This window comes from Amia ocellicauda, chromosome 12 (genome assembly GCF_036373705.1).
Source record: "Amia ocellicauda isolate fAmiCal2 chromosome 12, fAmiCal2.hap1, whole genome shotgun sequence".
In the NCBI taxonomy this organism is placed as follows: domain Eukaryota; kingdom Metazoa; phylum Chordata; class Actinopteri; order Amiiformes; family Amiidae; genus Amia; species Amia ocellicauda.
In genome coordinates this window covers 9,929,948-9,951,756 of record NC_089861.1, presented here as the reverse complement: position 1 = coordinate 9,951,756, position 21,809 = coordinate 9,929,948, and the positions used below count along the sequence as shown (strand labels likewise).

Genomic DNA, 21,809 nt, shown 5'->3' with positions numbered 1-21,809 from the left:
GAGCTCCTGGACAGTCTGTGGCACTACTTGGCAGCGTCGGATGCACCGATACATAACATCCCAAAGGTTCTCAGTTGGATTCAGGTCTGGGGAACGTGAGGGCCAGTCAATGGCATCAATGCCTTCGTCATCCAGGAACTGCTTACACACTCTGGCCACATGAGGTCAGGCATTGTCCTGCACCAGGAGGAACCCAGGGCCCCCTGCACCAGCGTAAGGTCTGACGATGGGTCTGAGGATTTCATCCCGTTACCTAACAACAGTCAGGGTCCCGTTGGCTAGCACGTGGAGGTCTGTGTGACCCTCCAAGGATATGCCTCCCCAGACCTTCACTGACCCACCGCCAAACCGGTCATGCTGGATGATGTTGCAGGCAGCATAACGTTCACCATGGCGTCTCCAGACTCTTTCACGTCTGTCACATGAGCTCAGTGTGAACCTGCTCTCATCTGTGAAGAGAACGGGGCGCCAATGGCGGACCTGCCAATTCTGGTCTTCTCTGGCGATTTCCAATTGAGCTGCACGGTGCTGGGCTGTGAGCACAGGTCCCACTAGAGGATGTCGGGCCCTCATGCCACCCTCATGGAGTCTGTTTCTGACAGTTTGGTCAGAAACATGCACACCAATAGCCCGCTGGAGGTCATTTTGTATGGCTCTGGCAGTGCTCCTCCTGTTCCTCCTCGCACAAAGGAGCAGATACCGGTCCTGCTGCTGGGTTGATGCCCTTCTACGGCCCTGTCCAGCTCTCTTCGTGTAACGGCCCGTCTCTTAATATCTCCTCCACGCTCTTGAGACTGTACTGGGAGACACAGCAAACCTTCTTGCTACGGCACGTATGGATGTGCCATCCTGGAGGAGCTGGACTAGCTGTGCAACCTGAATGGGCTGCAGGTACCGCCTCATGCTACCAGTAGTGACAAGGACACTAGCAAAAGGCAAAACTAGAGAAGAATCGGTCAGGAAGGATAAGGAGAGTGTGTCTGTGGCCACCACCTGCAGAACCATTCCCTTTTTGGGGTTTGTCTTGCTGTTGCCTCTCCAGTGCACCTGTTGTCACTTTCATTTGCACCAAAACAGGTGACACTGATTCACAATCGCTTAGGCTTCCTAACTGGACACATTGATATCCCTGAAGTTTAATTGACTTGGTGTTATACTGTGATGATTACGTGTTCCCTTAATTTGTCTATGGCTCGCTTTGACTCACGGCCGTGTTTCCTCCTGACCTATAGATGGCGCTACGATGTCCCAGAGAGCCGCTGGCCATGTCCCTCTGCGCCGCTCTTGCCTCCCTGTCTGAGGAACCCAGTGGGAGGAACTTCGATCAGTTCGATTATTTTTTAAAACATCGGTCTTAACATTTTTTTATATGTATAATATAGTTTTATAAGAAACAAAGACATGTGGTTTATTTATTTACTAAGCTGGTTTTCTCTGGTGATTCAGATCTCCTTTGTTACGCTAGCTATCGGTGAGTTCTCGCTTCATTTTCATTTCTTCCCCGGACTCGACCGCATCCTTCCTCTGCGGCCTCGGGAGCTGTCGCTATCACAGCCCAGCTCTGAGGCAGCAGTGGCGGGCTGGCGTCAACTCGAGGTCGCCACATCATAACATTCACCGAAAGACAATGGGTCTATTTTTATTTTTTATTTTTATTTTAGGCTGTGGTAAATTAGCCATACATTTACCGAGTGTGGTTTATTCGGTGTCCCTTTCTAGCAACAATTCGCATGAGAATATAATCATATAATTTTGCATTGTGTGCACTGAGGGGGTAATTATGTAAAGACGAGCAACATACTTTCTTCCCGCACCTGTAACTCCCCCACACAGAAGATACTTAATGGGTTTGAGTTGGCAGGGCTGGAGATCCCCTGGGACTTGCAGCACAATCGTAAAACAATACTTTAATTTTGCAATTAGATAAGCTGTATTAGCAGTATTACTTTATCAATATATAGATCATGTATAGCATCCTCTATATGAAAGACCAGATTTAAAGGGGGTGAGGCGGTGCAACAATAATCTGATTAAGACCAGATCACCGGTGTGTCCACGTTGGCAATCGCCGGGATAGACGCCCGCAGAGTGAACTTTGGACCAGATCCATATTAAGCAGCTAATCGGCGGTTTCTGGTCCTAAGACTGTTTTCACGTTAATATTGTAAATGCATGTCTTCAATTCACTCCTGATCACATAGGAAACAGATCAGCTGTTCAGTGTAATAGGAAAAGTCAGAGGAAAAGTATAAAGGTGTTGGAAGTATCGCCTTTAAAATGCAATGCACTTTGATCTGGACCTTATAAGTCTTGGCAAAGGTGTAAAAATGTGTTTTTATTCCTTTCCATTGAAGCGAGTACTTAAGATCCTGCCCTGTCTCCAGTACAATGTCTAGGGGATTGTGGGGACATGTGGTCTGCTTACCTGCATAACCATATTAATGCACCCCTGTTACAGATGTAGTGACATTAGCATCCCCACCTGCATTGATTGTGTTTGTACTAGTGAGTGCTGCAGACCTGCGAACAATGCTGTGGTCTAAATGACTCTGAGACTCCCAGTGACAGCATCCACTTTCCTGGCTGCAGCTGTGAAGAGAGGTTAATTGACAGGGCTGCGCTACGGTCACAGGGGCTTTGCTGACCTTGTTTTTCATACAGGTCACCCTCCTGGAGAGTGCGATCCTTAGGTCAGGTAACGGACGCGTGTGTGAGCAGGTTCTTGTCTTGCAGATCCATCCTCGGCTGACAGACTCGCCGGGGTCACCGCTGTCACAATTGTTGTGAAGGATCCGAGAGATGCGCTTGACATTTTGCTGGTGCGCTCTCTCGTGTCAATCCGCAGCTGTGTAAAAGGTTATGAGAGTTTCTGAGATCGGTACGCCGGGGTGCAACTTGGGGAGCGTGTGTGCTTGATGACCTGTGTGGGCAATCTCTGTGAGACGCTTCCCCTACGGTCGCTGGCAGGTAGTGCCCAGGGGCTCCAGAACCTGCGCCGTGCCAAGTCGGAGGATCGGGAATCTGTTGCTTGACATAAAGAGGATGCAGAGTAAGAGTAAGGTTCGGATCACGTTTTCCAGCCAGTTGAGGGGGTGTCGAGCTCAGTCTCTGGGGGGCTGCGGTGACGTGGGGCTTTGGTTCCAGCCCAGCACTCAATTACTTGGGCCGTCCAGTTACATTATTACCAGCATCGATTTAATAATTGACTGAGACCAGGCTCTGAATGTTCTCTGGGTACCTTGTGTCGCGTCAGCATCAATTGTAGATGAGATTAATGAAATTAGTTTAGAAAAAATTAGATGTTATTGTCCTCCGGGCAGAGAGATGACTAATGTGAATGTGCGTGTATTTATTAACCATATGCCCTCTCTTTGATCATGAGATGGTGTCAGAATAAACTCAGAACTCCTCAGAGCACTTTCAAACCTCACAAAGGTGTTCCTTCCTTGCTTTCAAAACCTCAAGCAGCAGTGTGCATGCATAACAATTAGGTAAAATCTATAACATTTGACTCATCATGCTTATTTTATTATAGATGTGGCCATTCTGATCACTGAGAACAAGAGGACATATTTGTCTTCCTCCCATGTTGATCTCTTCAATAATAGGCTAGAGATATCTTTTGCGTGAGTACTCGGGACCAAACAGCTGTGAACAGGGTCACACTGAAGTCAGCGTTGACTTGACGTGAATGTTGTGAGTGGTTTGGAGCTGTAGCCTTATGTACCCTCTCCTTAATGGCTGTGTGCCAGCCTTTCTTACTTGTGTTTCTGTGCTGTACTTCTGTATGACACGAGTTATTTATTTAGTCATTTACTTGCTTATTAACCATTTTGTTTTCCTTTTTTTTTCAGCTGCTGGTCTGTACTACCTGGCAGAGCTAATAGAAGAATACACAGTAGCCACCAGCAGAATCATAAAGTACATGATATGGGTGAGTGAGTAGTGTCTTACATCCTATTTTCGGCAATAATTAATCCGTGCTCCTCTTGCATAGCGTGTTTGTGAAACATTGAACCCCACGCTGTGAGGAAGTTGGAAAGTGTTACCCCCTTATTTCAGCCATGTTAATTGATCTTAATGTAGGCAGTTTAATGTGCTCTTTAGCATTAGAAGTTTTTTTTTTTCCAGTCCCCGTCTCTTGGCCTCTCTTCCTGTCATGCTGTCTTTCTGTCCCAGATACTCTTACACATATTCTGTAATTATGTGTCACAGTGCAGCCTTCACAAAGTACATAACCCCCCCAGAGCAATATTCCTGGCAGTGGGAGGCTTGTCCCATTGCATTTGGATGATGTCGTGTCTATAGCAGCGGCCCCTGATAGCAGGGATTCGTCCGTCTCTCGTTCTGTGGCAGGTGATTACATATTCAGCAGCCAGGCCAGCTGGTTGTCCCCATCCCCCAGTGAGACTGCCATATTTTGTTAATCTTGTAGTTTTCACCAAGTCCGTGTTCAGCTACTCCCCTGACCTACTCTGCTCTCTCCCTCCCCAGGTCTCCACGGGAGTGCTGACAGGGCTGTACCTGTTCGAGGGGTTTCCTCTGCTCATGGTGGGGGTTGGGCTCTTCACCAACCTGGTCTATTTTGGCCTGCTGCAGACCTTCCCCTACATCATGCTGACCTCGCCCAACTTCATCCTGTCCTGCGGTGAGTCTGGCCGAGTACAATGGTTTATCCAGCTTTTCAGTTGAGCAAAGTGGATGTGATCAATACATCATAACACAGGAGGACCCATGTTATATTTAAGAAGGCAATATAAAGCTGCTGTTCATTTGAAGTGTCTTTAAATGGTTAATATATTGGAATGTACGTTTCCTGAAGGAGATTGTGTTCTCTCTCATATCCTGTACAGTCTTGGTGGTGGTGAATCACTACATGGCATTCCAGTACTTTGCAGAAGAGTATTACCCCTTCTCTGAGGTAAGAGTGTGTGTGTGTGTGTGAGACCGTTTAGTAGCATCTGTATTATATATTTTAATGGGGCGATAATTGGGGAGATAATTTAGTAATCCTCTTTACATTTCTTGCTTTCAACTTGTAGATGCATCACGGTCCATATTTTCTGAATTAGAAGTGCTGTGAGGTGTCTATTAATTATTTTCTTTTTCCTAAGTGACAATATCTGAAAGTGTCTTTTAGTTAGGAGGGAGAGGGAAGGGACTCTGCGCTTCACCTGAGACCTGTCTTTCCATTGCAGGTCCTTGCCTACTTCACTATCTGCCTGTGGATCATCCCCTTCTCCTTCTTTGTGTCTCTGTCAGCGGGAGAGAACGTGCTGCCGTCGACAGTGCAGCATGGAGGTGTGTGTCGGCTCCACTCTCTGCCGTGGATGTGTTGTGGTATCTGTTCTTTGGGAGGGTGTAAGCTGGGGATCAGAGCAGCGCTCTTGAAGTGTAGCTGGCAGTGTTGTTGACTGTGTCCCGCTTTCTTGTCCATGTAGATGACGTGGTGTCGAACTACTTCACCAAAGGCAAGAGAGGCAAGCGCTCTGGCATCCTGGTAGTGTTCTCCTTCCTGAAAGAGGCGGTGCTGCCCAGCCGGCAAAAGATGTACTGAGCGATCGGCCTGACGCGAAGCGGAGGCGAGGTGGGGGCGAGGTCGAGCAGAGCTGCCCTGGGGGTGGGGGAGGGAGGGTTTCAGGGAGGGGGTACGAGGGTCACAAGCACAGACCGACACCCTGCCGTCAGCACTGCGTTAACACGGCAGGCCTGAGGACCACCGCCAACAGTGTCTGTCCATGGACCCCTGCATTGGATTCGTTTTTTGTTTTGTTTTTTTTATTTAATCATTTTTGCATTTTTTTTCTTTTTGAAGAACTGTTAAAGAATTGTCTGATTTGGGAACCTGAGGACCGTGGATGATTAAGAAACCATAGACTGATAGACTGTGAGAAAAGATCGGTTGGATTTAAAACCGCTTCCCCAGCAATAGGACTGAACTGGCTGGCTGCCTGTGTGCGCACTTCTCTTCTAACTATGATCGCCATCCTTCATTTCTGTGTGTGTGTGTGTAAGCCTGCCTGGCAATCACAAGGATCTGGTGGTTTAAGTCAAGGTGGGGGGGTGGAGGAATTATGGCTTTGGGTACAATGGCAGGAAAAACAACCCACAGGAAAGTGATGTCAACTAATTAAACAAAAGCAATGTGTTCAAGTGGTGGAGCCTGCTTCTCTGTGATGTTGCTAGGGTTTTAGCCGGCCATGTGTCCGGGGGTGTACTGGTGTGATGTCACTCTCCGGGCGCCCGAGGAGTCTGGTACAAGTGGCTTTAATGGTGTAAAGTGCTACAGGACACTGAGATTTCGCCAACACTCTCTCGCCTGGTGACTGAAAGAAGAAAGCTATTGTGTGACATTCAAGACGCGCGCCCCTGGGAGTGCTGAAAGGGTTCGCTCGTGGAGAGACTGGGGCCGCTATTCTCCAGGTGCTGAATGACCTAGGTCAGAGCAGCCAAACCACTGTACAGAGACACAGCCGCCACCATGCAACATGTGAGGAGTGGAGAGGGTAAGGAATTACACTATGAAAGCCACCATGTCTGATATCTGTGACCTGTTTGAGGAAAAGAAAAAAAAAAAACAGTGGCTTTTATATTAACCAGTCCTGCTCCTGTCTCGCAGATCTCTTCCAATGGAAGATCCATTGCTCACGTCTCAGCTTGTTTACTAACTACCAATACCAATAAAACTTTGATTTCAGTGCTGGATCTTCACATGCAGACATACTCTTGGTCTCCAAGGGTAAATAGAAATAACGGTGAGCTGGTGAGAACAACAGAATAAGGGTGTGTATTATTCAGGCCACGGCCATTAATTATTGCATCTGTTCTGTTTAAGGGAAGTTGCAATCATAATTAGCCTATGATATAAAACTGAAGTCTGGTGGTCTCTCAGCCTGATCTTAGAGATCAGCCTTTAATCCCTGAGCCTTTATTTTTTATAGATCTCCTCAATCAGGGGCAAGAGATTGTTAATCTTGAATGCTGGATGATTTCTTTTTTTATTAATTGGACCAGAGTTGAGGAACCATATATGTATTCCATTAAATGCATATCTTTATATATCCCTCCCCGCCCGTTTTTCATTTTATATAATCTGGTGAGAAATTCAGGTAAGGAAATTGTCGAGAAGCATCAGAGCTCCAATTACTTGGAATTAGAATTCCTTGATGTTATAGAGTTACCCATTGGGGCAGCGCTATGTGTAATCTGCTTTTGCAGCTCTAATAGGACTCTCCTAGTAAACTGGGATTGTTTTCTGTAACCACTGTGATTAGTGTCCTGTGCACACATAAGCAAAGGACGATCGAGGACAACTTGTTTGACTTGTAAGATTAATATAGGATGTAATATTTCCAAATCATTAAGAGTGGCTTGCACGTGTACATGTGGAGCTCTCCTCAGGATTCATTCTTTCAGAAAGATTGATCTCACAGCCTGATTTCTACAGTCCAGTTGTGCACTTAAGGAGAAAATCACATAATTAAGGTTCAACCTATCCAACTTGTATCCCACAGTTTTGGAATCTTTTCAGACAATATGGAAGGAAAACTATACACAATTCTATACTTCCTATCATTGATAACATGCCATTTTTGAGGATAACAATGTTGTACTTTCAATAAATTCAAAGCCAAAATTGATCAATAATGGTGGTTAATCTTTATTGGTGATTGTTTCAGAATTACAAGCGGTTGTTTTCTGTTGGTCACGTTTAAACTGCTTTATAACAGTGACTTCTTATGAAAACAGTACAGGAACAAATTAAATCCTAATCCCCAGGCAGCGGGGTTTCTGACAGGTGCATGGCCACCTCTGACCAGGTGCCCCTGTCCGCACTGGGGGGGCATTTCTTGGGCAGGTCCAGCAGGTGTGCGGGGTTGAAGCAGCCGGGGGAGGCCAGGCGGCCGCGGTGGGCTCCGGGGAACAGGCTCCGGTGCAGGACATCCGCTGGCAGGCTTGGTGCTGGCAGAGGCTCGTCCCCCAACACTGGCACGATGTAAGGCTGCCCATCCTGACCCTGAGCCAGGACGACACACCCGCTCAGATCCAGCACCCGGGGGTCGTGTTCAGGGTGCGTGCCCAGACGTACCACCGGCGACCTGTCGATGCCCACCACTGGGGGCCTGGTGGGATGAGTGCTGCTATTCCAGGCCTCACTCACCTTGCCAGCCTTCCGAGACCCAGGACTCTGAACACACTTGGCAGTCGCTGAACCGCCCATCTCTTTGTAGTTTTCATGTCTGATCATCTCCCTGGTTTTCCTGGGTCTGGACATGCTCCTGCCCTCCTGAGCCTCTTCTCTCCCTCCCATCTTGTCCTGGCCCGAGGCTTGCTTTGTCCTCAGTAGGTTGCTGGATGTCCGTGCCTGGATGGGAAGAGCCTTTTCCTGTGCCCACTCCTCAAACTTCAGCTGGGTTAAATGCTCTCTGTGCTTCTAGAAGAGCAAGCACAATACTACAGTGAGACAGGGCTCCTATAATAATGATATTACAAAGTGTCTATGCTATATTGTAACTATAAGAATGCCATTGGCAACTTTAGCAGTGAATACATACAGAACATAGTATTCCTTAGCAATGATGATAACCACACTAAGACTAATATTTAAGTAGTTCCTGTTTTTCCCGTTTCGCTAGTTGTGTTACAAAACTGACAGGAAAGCCTGAACAGAAAAAGGTTGGCGTTTCCTTCTGTGTGTACTTCACAGCACCTGTGCTTCTTGCTGTAGCTCCCCGTGTCTCCCGAGGAGGCGTAGTTTGAGCTGCTGCAGTTCTCTGTGCTGCTCAGCCTGCTCCTGCTTCCCTCTCTTCCACATGGCGTCCTTCAGGACCCTGAGACGAACACACACAATCCAATTACCAGTCACTCTGAGAGAAAGACATTCAACACACCGTTGACTTTCTTATGATCGTACGGCTGCTTGAAAATATTGCTCAGATCACACAGTATTGCAACTGGTCTTCAAGGGGCATACCTGGCGATGGCCCTGTGGCCCCAGAGCTTGGTGATGTCAAGTGGGGTGTGGCCCCTGCTGTCCCTCACCCCAAGGTCACCCCCTGCCTTCACCAAAGTCACAGTGCAGTCCAGCAGCCCCTCACTGGCAGCCTGATGCAGAGGAGTCACCCCATCCACAGTGCGTCTGCGTAACACACATCGGCCTCATTAACGCATACACACACACACATATACACAGAGCGACATGCTTAAGAGGCTGGCAGTGTCTTACACATTGAGCTGGGCCCCCTGTGCCAGCAGGTAAGCCAGGCAGGCATTGGCACGATCCCCGTTCTGGGAGTTGATGGCCAGGTGGATGGGCCTCTGGCCTCGGGGGCAGCTGACGTTCACATCCAGGTGCTGAGACTCCAGCAGCAGCTTCAGACACTGCAGGCGGCCATGCTGGGCAGCCACATGGAGCACGGTCAGACCCTGCATACACACAAACACGTACCAAGGACAGAAACGGCTGACACACAGGCCCAACTACACGGACACAGACTACACACCGGTATTACGGATAAGGATTTCACAATGAAGCCCTGCTAGAAGGACCATAAGGCTCTGGGCCACTGAGAGGTGAGGCTGGGTGTTAAGTTATCTTGAAAATGAAAGACAATTCCACGTTAGTTAACTCACTTGTTTGTCCACCTGTGTTGGCGGCAGGGCGCCCCGCAGACTGAGCTCCAGCCAGGCCGGGTCCCCCGAGGCGGCCGCCTGGAACACGTCGCTGTCAGGCGGCGCTGCTCTCTGCGCCCGGGCCCTGCTGCACACAACCGCTTACAGTCAACCACACCGTCCTCGGCAAGGTAGGTGAAAATGATCCAGACCTAGTACGACACCCTTAACGGGGTAAAAGCCCCTCTGTAACTCATGCAGGCTATTCATCATTTAAACCTGTCATTGACACATGCAGATGTATGCTTATGAAGCCCATGTAAGCAGGCCAACCTAGCACCCTGAGGTATTAGAAGCGTTTACATCAGCTAAGAAAACAGACAACGAAATAAAAAGGTGGTCAGAAACACGTTACTAACTAGTATAGACGTAGAATCAGTGTCACACTCGCCTGTTGGTCAGATACCTTGACATGAGTTATGTGTGTGTGAATGCAGTGTGAAAATGAAATGTTCAGCTGGTGCCGCCACGGTTTGAGCAATGGGCTTAGCTGTTGCTATGGGAACAAGCCTAGCGCTTTGGGGTTATAAAGTAATGAACTAAATGTGCAACATGTAGCATCACGGCGATTGTGCTTGTGCTTATTGCGTCGTTAAAATCGCATTCCGAGAAGTTCTCGGATCTCACCCAGGCGTTTGAATATACTCACATGTTGCAAAGATTATTTTATTATTTTGCTGGGCTTCTCACTGGAAGCTAAAACGCATCTTGCAGGGGGTTGTTTTGTCCGAAATGTTTCGCATAACTGTGCATCATCGTGCACGCCTTTGGATCTGTATCCACAACAGAGACCACACGCAGCTGCAGCTGCAGCCCGCAGCCCGCAGCCCGCAGCCCGCAGCCCGCAGCCCGCCCCGCTGGGCTCACTTCAGCGCAGCTCCTCGCTCTGCGGTATGTCGCCCTCTACTGGCACATGCGACAACTGCGTCAAACCCGCCTCAACCCTCCAGGCCTGGGGGCCGCAGGGTCTGCTGGTTTGTGAGCCCAATTACTTAATTATTGTCCTTATATAATCAGGTATGCGTATCTAAAACTTTTTATTTTGTATTTGTATAGCTGATACCTTGCATTTTGTTGATGACTCAAAACACTGAACCCACAGAACACTTCAGAGTCTGAAGAGCAGTGTTAAATTACTCCAGTAAATTGCTTAATTAGACCAATCAAGGAGCCAAGAGCCAGAACCAAACCCAGCAGACCCTGGCCCTCTCCTGAACTAAGCGGTCTTGGCTTCCCTGACTTGTCAATACCGTGAAAGGATCTCCATGTCACTGTTAGTGTTAAGCTTTTGAAAATCAAGTTTTAGTCAGTTTGGGGTTACACAGATCAGTTCCCTGAACATGGATTGATTCAGTGGGATTATCATGTGCATAACCTCACGACTAACAGAAAACACAGACTGCAGTCGGTCAGCAGGTGCTAATAACAGCAGCAGCCACTCAATATGTTGATATTACCAAGAATAGTTGATATTCTCCAGAAAACGAGAAGGGCTGAGCTCCAATCCTGTTCTTGAGACATTATCCGATGATTAGCTGACTGGAAAGACCACACCAGTTCCCAGGTCTAAAGACTCAAAATGGTGAGGCCCACGACTGCCACTCAGGGCTAAACTGATTATTAGTTTAAGTGACATTTTGAGACCATCAGCCCCAGGGACCCTGGATGAGAGGACAATGGAAACCCATTCCTTGTCAACTGCATGTTCTACCAGTTTACTCCTAGAACACCATGAACCTATTTGGTATTATTATTATTAGTAGTAATGTTTATAGTATTAGTAGTAGCATAGTTTACAATTAGTATTAGCATTGTCCTAGGTGACTGAACGATAATGCAAATGTTTGTATGTATACATGAATGCTTTAATTACCCCAACAGTGCTATTGGGCATAATCATGCACTTAATTATGTTTTTATTTGTATTTTTTTTATTAGTCACAGTGAGGCTATGAGTGTACTGCAGCCTTGGATCAACCCTTACCATGTGGAGGCTAATGCTGTTCATAGATTAATAACACATCTTGACCGGCAGGGGGCGCAAACAGAAACACCCCCACCCTCTTTTTTAAATTGGGGATTAAGATGCCAGGAGTCAAGGGTTCTGAGGGTGATAGTCAGTTATATAACTTATCTATGAAAATAGTTATTTCACTGTGTAATTAAATATTTAAAATAATAATAATTAATATTCTTTATTGGTCGATTATGTTTCCACCTCACATTCGTTGACTTACTTGAGTGAGTAGAATCAATCTGAATTTAAAAGTGTTTCTGATCCACTGAGTCATAAGATTTGCACGGAGATGAGTTACAGCAGGCATGCCATATTACAATTAAAATTATACACATTATAATACATTATTATTATTATTGTCAATTTTGCAAACCACGATTACTGTTGTCTATTGGTACTATAAAGCATGTTCTTCAGCCCAGTATGTTATAATTATATTATACCAATAGTCTACCAATTACAATTTGATTTGATAATTGAACCCATTATATTTTAATGACACGTTGTTCGCAATTAAGTTTGAGCCACTCAAGTCAGCAGATGTTTCCGTGCTGACGTCATCAGGCAATCACGCTGATGAAAGCAAGGTCACATCAGGACATGTGAAAAGTGCAATAGATAGGGCATCTCAGCTTGAATTTATTTTCTTATATAACTGACCAATATATCCTTCGTGATAAAATGCAAAAACTTATGGCAACGAGATAAGGTGAATTTAGTATATAATCAATCTAAATTAAAATATATATATATATACAATTCTATGCAACAATGATTTTTCTAATTGTTAGAAAAAACGTTATCAAAACACCAAAAGTTATGATTTATCTTGCATAAACCTGAACAAAATTCAATTTAATTGTCATATTTTGCCGGATACCCCAGCCACGGGCGTCGCAAGGGGGTAGGCATTGCCTGGGGCCCCGGGCTGGGGGGGGGGGCCCAAATGGGAAAACTCCCCCAGCTCTAACCAGCGAAGGCACCGTCCACCCCCCCCCCGCTCTCACGGGAGAAAATACCAACACCGTCAGGAACTATTGTGCCTGGGGCCCCCACATACTCTAGAATCGCCACTGACCTCAGCTGTTCACAGTAAGTCAATTACCTAACATTTAGTATAGTTGTCCACTATAGACTAGGTGGTGATGTATTTATGTATATTGATTGATTGATTCATCAGCATAACCAAGATTGAGCTACTTTAGAATTGCAATATAATCTGGAACAAACTCCCCAGCGAGGTGGTAGATGCTGAAAATTTGGGAACATTTAAAAATAGACTGGATAGGATCCTTGGATCACTTAGTTATTAACAGACGCCAAACGAGCACGATGGGTTGGATGGCCCCCTCTCGTTTGTAAACTTTCTTATGTTCTTATAAATCACATGGGGAATGTTATATTTTACAATTAGACAATGAGATTTATATAAAATGCTACTGGCCGAAGGATGGTCCATTCCATGTATCCGAGTTCAATTAATGCGCTTCTGGATTTCATCTTAAATGAGCCCCTGTGATGCACTGCTAACGTTAAAAACAAACCTGATTTAATTAGGATTTAAACATGGATCATTTCACTGAAACAGCATTTTAATTGGCATCTTCACATACACATTTGCAGAGTGATGTTGGGGGAAAAAAATAAAATAAAATTGACAGCTTATTCCTCGGCACAAGTGCAGTGGGTTTCAAAATCAGCTTTATGGAATTTACACAGAGAATTAACTTCTGTTGTTCTTAATGGCATTAACCAATACAGAGCAGCACAGTGAAAACCGATTCCCCCACCGCACAGGGAGAGCCGCGCACTGGCCTGTCACAGTCAGGGTGATGTTCTCACAGCAGGCTCCTGTTCGCTCGGTGTCAGAGCAGGCACTGTTGTCACACTCCGGCCCCCAAGAACCGCGGCCCTGCAAGCAATACTGCTGCAGTGAAATCGCCTGCTGTTTTAACCCTAGAATGAGAAATTGCATTTGAAAGCTTCGCCTTCAATCCCACGAATGAACATGAAAACAATCTGTGATCCTACCAAAGGCGATAAGGATCAGAACAAAAAAAGTGTTTCCAGAATTCGATGCGTGTGGCACTTGGAGCTATAAAGTATATTACTACTACGGTGTTATCCACACAGTACTGCTACTACTGTATTATCCGAGCACACCAGCCTGGGTTGTGACCCACTTTCCGATTCTCGTGAGTGTGAAAGCACGGACAGGGGTGGAAAGTGGGTTGGCCTGGATTAAGAGCATCCCCCCCTCAAGAGCTGGGTCAGCCAGTACTGACCCGGTTAGAGTGAAACGGCACCGTGACCGCAGATCTGACCCTCTTGTTGAAACTGTTGCCTGAAAGCGTGTAGTAACCTGGGTGTAGGGTCTGCTAGAGGATGCCAGTGTCTACTGTCACGTTTACTATCACTGCTTCTTGTCACAATAAAACACTAGAGGGTCGCCACAGTGTTAATTTCAATATCAAGGTATAGCTGCTCTGCGATTGTCAGTACTGAAGAAGCTGAACGGCACATTAATATAGACTGAAAGCTAATTAACTGCATCACAGGACTGATGATAACAAACCTTACAGCCGGTCAGCGAGTTCAGCGGTAAAACTCATGTGGGCATACAGAAATATAGTATTGGGTAGAAAGAAAGTGCTGTCATATTTTGTTATACTACAGAGAAGTGTGTTTGCAGCAGAAGATTGGTGCACATCTGTCTTTATAATGAGATGGATTACGATCTTCACCTTGGAGTTGCACGCTACTTATAGATCCCTCCTGGCAAAATCCAAACTCTGTGCTGCGACGGTCAATGCATTAGTAAGCTAGTTGTTTGATCTTTGAGATGGATCGGCTGAATCAGCTTTGCTCAACATCCCGTTTTACCTCCATAATATTTTTTGGTGAATTGTCTTAAGCACTTTGGGTTGCAATTATATTTCCAATTCTTTTGGTCCAAAACATTAATGAATTAGGAATTGAGATCATTCTGCTGTTCTTTCCTTTTTTACTCTTCTGTCCTGGTCTGGCTTTGCCCTACAGTCCTTTGCATTTAAGCCTTTGAGAATTGCTGTTTTTATCAATGTGGAGTAGTCAATTACACTGAACTGTCGCCTGAGAGGATAAATAGTTCTTTTGTAGCCTTTGTTTTATCCAAAGACAGTGCCAATGATCTTTTGGGTCAGCGTTCATGACAATGGACGAAGGTCGAAGTCGAAGTTGAAGGTCCTAAATCTTGTAAGAGCATGTGTAGGAATGACAGTCAACACACTGCTGTCCTTCTTCACATCAAAAGCAATTGAATGACATTTCACATGACAATTAATTAATATAAAGAATATTTACAAATAAGTATCGCTATTGTCGTTTCCTTTATCTCCAAAATATCTGCATAGAAGTGCATTTCAGTAGTGATCTATGCACCATCTATAAGCCTCTTCAATCTATTAGCCCCACAGATCACCAACACCCCCCGTGGACCTGCGCACAAGCTGAGTGTTTGGTCTTGTGATGTGGAACAGAGTGTCACATGGTTCACTTGCCTATTGCAGCGTGCAAAGGTAGGATGGTGGGGGGGGAATGCCTCTAGAAATGAACCTCTAGCCCCTCTTAGCTCCATGCACCAGGGGATGTTAGAGAGTTATGGAATTAAAGACCATGAACGGGCAGGACCAAGATGACAGAGCCAGCTGAAGGCGTGGAAGAAAATGAGCTCATTGCAGGAACCAGGAACGCAGGCCTCCCTCCTCCTCTTGGATGAAGGCCGGGTGACCGATTTGGTTGGCATCGAAGCCCCAGACGTGAAGACCCAGGAATTCAAACCCCCAGAGCACCAGCACAACTGAAAAACTGGCTCTGACCGAACATGTGGGACACCCTCTCCCTGCTCTGAAAACACATGCCAATCCATATCGAGAGGCAGAAGCCAAAGATCCATAGAAATATCAGAGGGAGAAAGACGAGATTAAATAATGTGCCAGGCAGAAAGAATTGAAGAGCTGTAGATGGATGGACAGACAGGTAGATGGATGCATACATAGACTAACTCAAAGGGAACTATTTTTCTGAAAAGCGTTGAAAGCCAAAAAAATTTTTTTCTACCCGAAGCACAGAACATGCTGTTCCTGAAAGAAGAAGAAAAAATAAAAAAAGATGGGGATGGGGGTTGGTTAGGCACAGCACAATTTCTGGTTTATATTTCATGAGCCACCTTAAGAGGACCCCTGCCCCTGGGGAGGGGAGCTGCACTAGTGTAAGTGCGCTGATGCCTTCAGAGCCCCTCACTGCTGCTGCTGCTCAGTGAGGCGGCGGGGCGCTAATGCACACTGGCACATTCGGCAGCTCAAAGTCACAGTGCCACTCGGCTGTGAGCGCTGACCGTTCCACGACCCCGCTCAGCTGCACTGCACATGGGGGGGGGGGTGGTTTAAGGATGTGAGGAAGCCAGTCTCTGCAAAAGAAGTAAAGTAGAGAAACCGCAGAGCGAGACAGAGGAGATCCGAGTACTCCTCATCATTTATAAGAAGAAAAAAGGCTCGGCTGAAAGTGTAAGTAGTGGAAAAGGTTGTAAATAATCCCCACACATGCAATCGCTGCTGTTGTATTGCACAATGTATTTTGGAGCTCACTATTAAAACTGGTATATGTATAGTTCCAGGTTTTTGTAAAGGTCTTTTACAAAAACGATGGTCGATGAGTGAATTAATTTCTTAGTGGCAAGAAGAGACTGGTTTGTGACACAATTGGTAAGAGCCACAGAGCTACAAAGGTGAGTGCTGGTGGAGTAGATACCACAGTAAAGAGTGCAGTGATGTAGATGGTCCCTTTAACATCGCTGGCAAAACCAAGGGTGGCAGCCATTGTGAGAGAAGGCTGAAGACAGATGGAAGAGACGGGCCTTATCAGGATGTGACAGAACATGCTGACATACCCTGTAACACCTTCCAGCTTCTGGGGGCAAATGGCACATTGTGTCAAGGCTTTGATAGGGATGTCCAGTGAGCAAATCTGAAACGCTTACTCTATGACAGATCTAATGTACATGTTAACAGCCTGGAACATGGAAACAGACATGTCTCTGAACAATCACTAGAGACAATATTTTAAAAAGCGTATTTGATTTGTATACAAAATCTTTGGATCTATGTTTCTTTTAATCTTGTACAACTAAGGTGTAGGTGTCAAACTTAATGGTTGCTTTTCTCTACTTTCCATATTACTAACAATCAAGCTTTTCTTTTTGTATAAACCACTGCAAAAATCAAAGATTGACAGGAAAAAGGGTGATTCTTTGGCTCTGTCAGATATCTACTGGTAGAACTGAAGACTCAGACCCCTGCAGTAACACAATAAGCAATGATCTCCAGAACGCTCCTTTCAAATTTCTAAAGAGAACCATAAAGCCGGTAGAACCTTTTAATTTCCTGCAGCTTCATTCCAATAACTGAACGAACTTGCATCAAGAAAACCAGTTTTTGAGCACACATCCAAACAGTAATCCAGGATCCCGGCCCTGAATACTTGCCAAACAAATCAGACTACGGATGCACGGAGTTGCTGGTTTATAAATCTTTACATAATTCAGTAGGAATTGTTTTGTGAACTGCAATAAAAGCGAAGCAGTGTGAGAATTAGACTGTTGTTTTCTGTCTTCAATGAAGGCACGTCTCCAGAGATGCAAGAACCTGAAGATCAAAAGTTCAGTGTTCGTATGGTTTCCTTTCCTCCCTTGAGTTACCAAAAAAAAAAAATGAATGCGTAGATTCAGAGTTCAACGGGAATGCCAGCGCATCAGGACTGATTGTACTCACTGTTCGTGCCGCACGTGCGCTCTGCCTTGTGATACAGTGGGCCAGTTCTGTAAGCATTGCCAAACGCACTTGCTAAGGGGGTATCTTAAAACAGCTTTTGATGTCTAAGCTGATAAATTAAATGTTTTCGTATGCTGAATTTGAGTGTCAGCAGTAGCTTCCAGCTGCAGAGAGGGAGTGGGTTCTACATGAACTGTCATGTTATTTACATGATGACCTTATGACCTTTAGATTAGGATCTTATATCACAAACTTTGGTAATTAAATCCCAATTTGGACCTGTGCCAGGACTGGGTCACCTTACACTGTAATATATTGTAAAACCAGAACAGGAAGATTAAATCTCTGTAAAGACTATTATAGGACGAATGGAATACATACTGTTGTAATGTTTTTAATTTCATACTTGATGTTTGCATTCATAAAGGAAGGCTATACTACTGTTTTGGTTTGATTATATGTTTCAAAGTCTAGAAATAGAGAATTTATAATTGATGGCAGGATATACTTTCGGACAAAGTTCTGTTCACAGCACAGACTAGTGGGTAAAGGTTCCTGGTTTGGCACCACAGTTATCCTGCCACACTATTTTCTATCCATACTCACTACAATACCTGTTTTACATGATAATGGCATGGACCAACTCAAAACTTGAATCTACATATGACCCTCAATTTACAAACCTCCAGTTTGTTATGGTATAATCTGTCCGAAGCTACTTTCTACTGCTTCTAAATAATAATGTGATATAACGCATGTTCGTAATGCCTGATTTGGTGAAGAGGTCTGGGGGAGGTAGTCGCCACACTGATGCAAAGACTTGAAATGTGTGTTTTGAGCTGATCTAGCCCTGTATCTGTAAGTTATGGGCAAGTCCCTCGGAAAAACAACGTAGCACTTCCTCACATCAAGTCTCATACAGCTGGGGCCTGCTGTCATTCGGTTATTTTCTTATCTCAAACGCATGGATCTGCTCATTGCTTCCTCGTGCTGCCTTTAAAATTCCCTATATTGTGCAGGATTGGGTATTACAAGGCGGCTGGAGTCCTAAAATGTTTTAATGGCTGAATTAACCTGGGAACCCCCTGAAGCAAACGCAATTCAATCAATCGCTACTCATGCCCAGCTGTGGGATTGGGAAAAAGGGGAAAAAAGCACTTCATCATATATCTTTGACTACTTCAGTGCTCATGTACAATTTAAAGTCCTTTATGATTAGGTCGAACTTGCAGCCATTTAATAAAATAATGAAACCCCATTTTTGATCACAGTGCTATTTCATAGTTGTAGAAAGTATTGCTTGGCTGTTTTCTAAGAATGATAGACATCATTTTGGTTCACATACTCTGCCTTTACTCGTCTTGCTTGTATGGAAGGCGAAAAGCTTCGGGAGCTTTACTGGATATATGGAAGCGGACAGCCTTGCCCTGTTCGACTGCCTCTTGCTCCCCGTGCAAAGAGCCTGGTAGCAATAACCATTCTTCTCTCTTTCACTGGGGACCCTCAGAGCATTCATGCGTCATTTTGTTAAGACCACGCCAAGAGTCAGATTAGGCACAGTCTGCAATCTATACACGATGACAGCCACTGACTTCATGGCCAGCTCTGTCAACAGTGGTGTCCAACTACAAGAGAATCTAATGTGTGCCCTGGAGGAGCGTTCTCTCATTCTGAAAATTGTAACCAGCAATCTTGCCTTCCTCTTGCATTACAGGAAGCAGACATGACATTGACAATAGGCTACAGGTAGAAAACTACAAAAAACAAGCTCTTGTAAAACTGCCGCTCTGAGTCCTGACACAATGTACGTCGTATGTCTTAATTTCACACTGTGGCAGGAAGCTAGGCAAAAGATGGTGTCAGTTTGATCAGAAAAAGGTTTCATTTCCAAACCCTGATTTGACAAACACATTCTCTTGGGATAAATCATCAGAAGTCTGTACAATTCTGAGAGGCTGAAAGCAGATGGTAGGATGGGAACTTGGTTGCCAACCCAAATGAAACCGGCAGAAACCGTTTCAGCCTTTCCAAGAGACGTTCAAATACACTGAGGTCACCCACAGCCAGCTGCAGCAACAGAGGACTGATACAGGTTGTCACTGGCAAGCACTCCAGTGGAGTTGCATCAGAACCTTGTAACGGTCACCATACGTTTTCCTTCAATGTCAATAAATCAGAAATCGGCAATCTCCATTTCCGAGGTCTTGACAGTGTCTCGGAGTGCTGACAGCGCTATAGTATGGGGAAAGGATGCTCACGGATGATCACATTGATATGCATGTCTTTGACAGAGGTAGCGCAGCTGTCACAAGTGGGGCGTGACTGGCCTTAATCACTTATTATTTATTGTTTGTTGGTTCCTTCTTCACTAATTATTATTGAGTGCACTAAATGATCTTATTTTATGGTTTCTCTTTATTTCCACTTATTAATAACCTTGTTTCCTTTATTCTTTAGTCCTTAATTGTTTTTGAATTGGTTTATTGCTTCACTTGTGTTATTTAAGTTAACAGCCATCCATATGCCACCTGGCCACATCCCCCAAATCACATATTTTGTGATTTGGGGGATTTTTAGGACCAGTTTTGGGGGAAATTATGGAGAGGACCTGGTAACACTTGGAAGCAACAGACGCCGGGGACCTGTATTGAAGGAAGAGCCGTGGAACCCGACTAACAGTGGATCAAGAATGTGATGTTTGGAGGCCGTAGTAGAAAGACTGACCTGCCCAGCGTGGATAAGTACTTTGTTTCCCTGTAGATGGAAAAGGGATTGAGACAGTAATAGATTTAAACACAGCACTTTGTGCACTTTATTTCGAATACCACCGAAAGTGGTAAAGGATGGTAGGAGTCCTTTTGGAACCAGGACTGAAATTGCAGTTGCATTGTTTGACTGTTGTTGTCCTCCCGCGCCCTCCTCTGGTGGCTGTCCCGGGATTTATAACGTATAATAGAAAAGGAAAGAGGCATTCATATTTGCTTATTTTGCACAGAGACTGTTTTCCGAATACAACTGACCTGTATCTCTCCTAGAATCCGAGCTTCTGCCTGGCCCAAAACGGCTACCGGCCCTGGAGGCACCGAACAGAAAGTAAATGTAGTAAAAGACAGAAGTAAATGAACAGTATCCCTGGTTGTGAACTCCTTTTGCTGTATTTGAGCATCTCTGGGAGACGCCTCTAAATCTGTTGCTGCTTAGTGTGAATGTATACAGTATGGGAAGATTAGTATTATATCAATATAGCATGTTTTATTAGGTCCTTTTATTATTTCTGTTCTTTAGGTTAGGGTATTTTTAGTCTTTTATGCACCCTGAATATTAAATTGATTGTGTAATTGTCATGTCTTGCACAGCCTTTGTGCCCAGTGCATGTTACATCAAACCCGCTTAAATAAAATATTGTTATTACTTACCTCCTGCTGTTGTGTCTTGGGGTCCGATCGAGGTGCCCAGGGAGAGAATTCGAAGGGGGTTGCGAGTTCCTCTCTCGCTCAACAATTGAGGTGGCGTAGTTGGTCACATGTTTCACACTGAGCCCCCTCAGCTGTGACACAACACTCACACAGACCAGGCAGCTTCTTACCCATTGTTGGACTGTTTGTAGATACTGCAAGTCCATATTGTGTGCATGATGATAACTTTAACTTCAGCTCGTCTGGCTGGTTTTCTGTTAACAGCTGTCAGGTTTTTTTTTCTTTTTTCTTTTAAAGGTTAGAACTGATCCTAGAGGGCTAGAGTCCTGCAGGTCCTGTATGTTTCTTTAAATCATCCCTGGCTATCAACCTGAGAAAAGTGATAATTGTTCACTGCCATAATTCCTTAACTGGAGCCAAATTTGAATACAGTATGGCTGTCAAGGATCGCATGTGGTGAAAAGTGTATTGAGAAGTTGTGACAAAGCACGCACATGGATGTATTTAAGGTAAAATGTATGATTCTTTAAATAAAGAAAAAAGTATTCTACGTTGTTTGTCAAGTTCATTTTTCTGTGGCGAAATCCCTTCACAGGAAAACGGGCCTCTTTCAGCGAGATTATATCTGTGTGAATGTGCTTGGCGCAGTTTTAACAGCCCTGACATCCCACCTCTTTAACAACTAGAGCACATGCATTTAAACCTTCCTCTGCCCACTTTTTAGCATGTCTCGCTGTGGGTTACAACACACCAAGAGTGTAACTTCCTAGTTACATCTAGCCTGTGTTGGAATGCTCTCTCAACACGGCCTGTGTCAGTGCGGTCCCAGGCACACTCCCGGCACGTCTCCGTCACACAAGACATCAGTTTCCTATTAGAAACACAACCCCTATATTC

At 45.1% G+C, this 21,809-nt stretch overlaps 2 protein-coding genes across 2 annotated transcripts; one reads left to right on the top strand and one right to left on the bottom strand.

Annotated features, from left to right (window-relative positions):
* The first annotated feature begins 1,278 nt into the window (after positions 1 to 1,278).
* tex261 (testis expressed 261) lies at positions 1,279 to 6,153 on the top strand. Its single transcript, XM_066718299.1, has 6 exons — positions 1,279 to 1,471; positions 3,855 to 3,934; positions 4,495 to 4,648; positions 4,854 to 4,921; positions 5,199 to 5,301; positions 5,442 to 6,153. The coding sequence occupies exons 1-6, from the start codon at positions 1,402 to 1,404 to the stop codon at positions 5,555 to 5,557; spliced, it is 591 nt and encodes a 196-aa protein (XP_066574396.1). The 5' UTR covers positions 1,279 to 1,401; the 3' UTR covers positions 5,558 to 6,153.
* A 1,483-nt stretch (positions 6,154 to 7,636) lies between these two features.
* On the bottom strand, positions 7,637 to 21,086 carry ankrd53 (ankyrin repeat domain 53). The gene is made up of 8 exons (XM_066719540.1): positions 21,083 to 21,086; positions 20,517 to 20,569; positions 10,419 to 10,575; positions 9,634 to 9,773; positions 9,227 to 9,426; positions 8,975 to 9,139; positions 8,711 to 8,831; positions 7,637 to 8,434 (listed from the first exon to the last, which is right to left on the bottom strand). Exons 1-8 carry the CDS (start codon positions 21,084 to 21,086, stop codon positions 7,769 to 7,771), a joined length of 1,506 nt encoding a protein of 501 aa, XP_066575637.1. The 3' UTR covers positions 7,637 to 7,768.
* Positions 21,087 to 21,809: the final 723 nt, after the last annotated feature.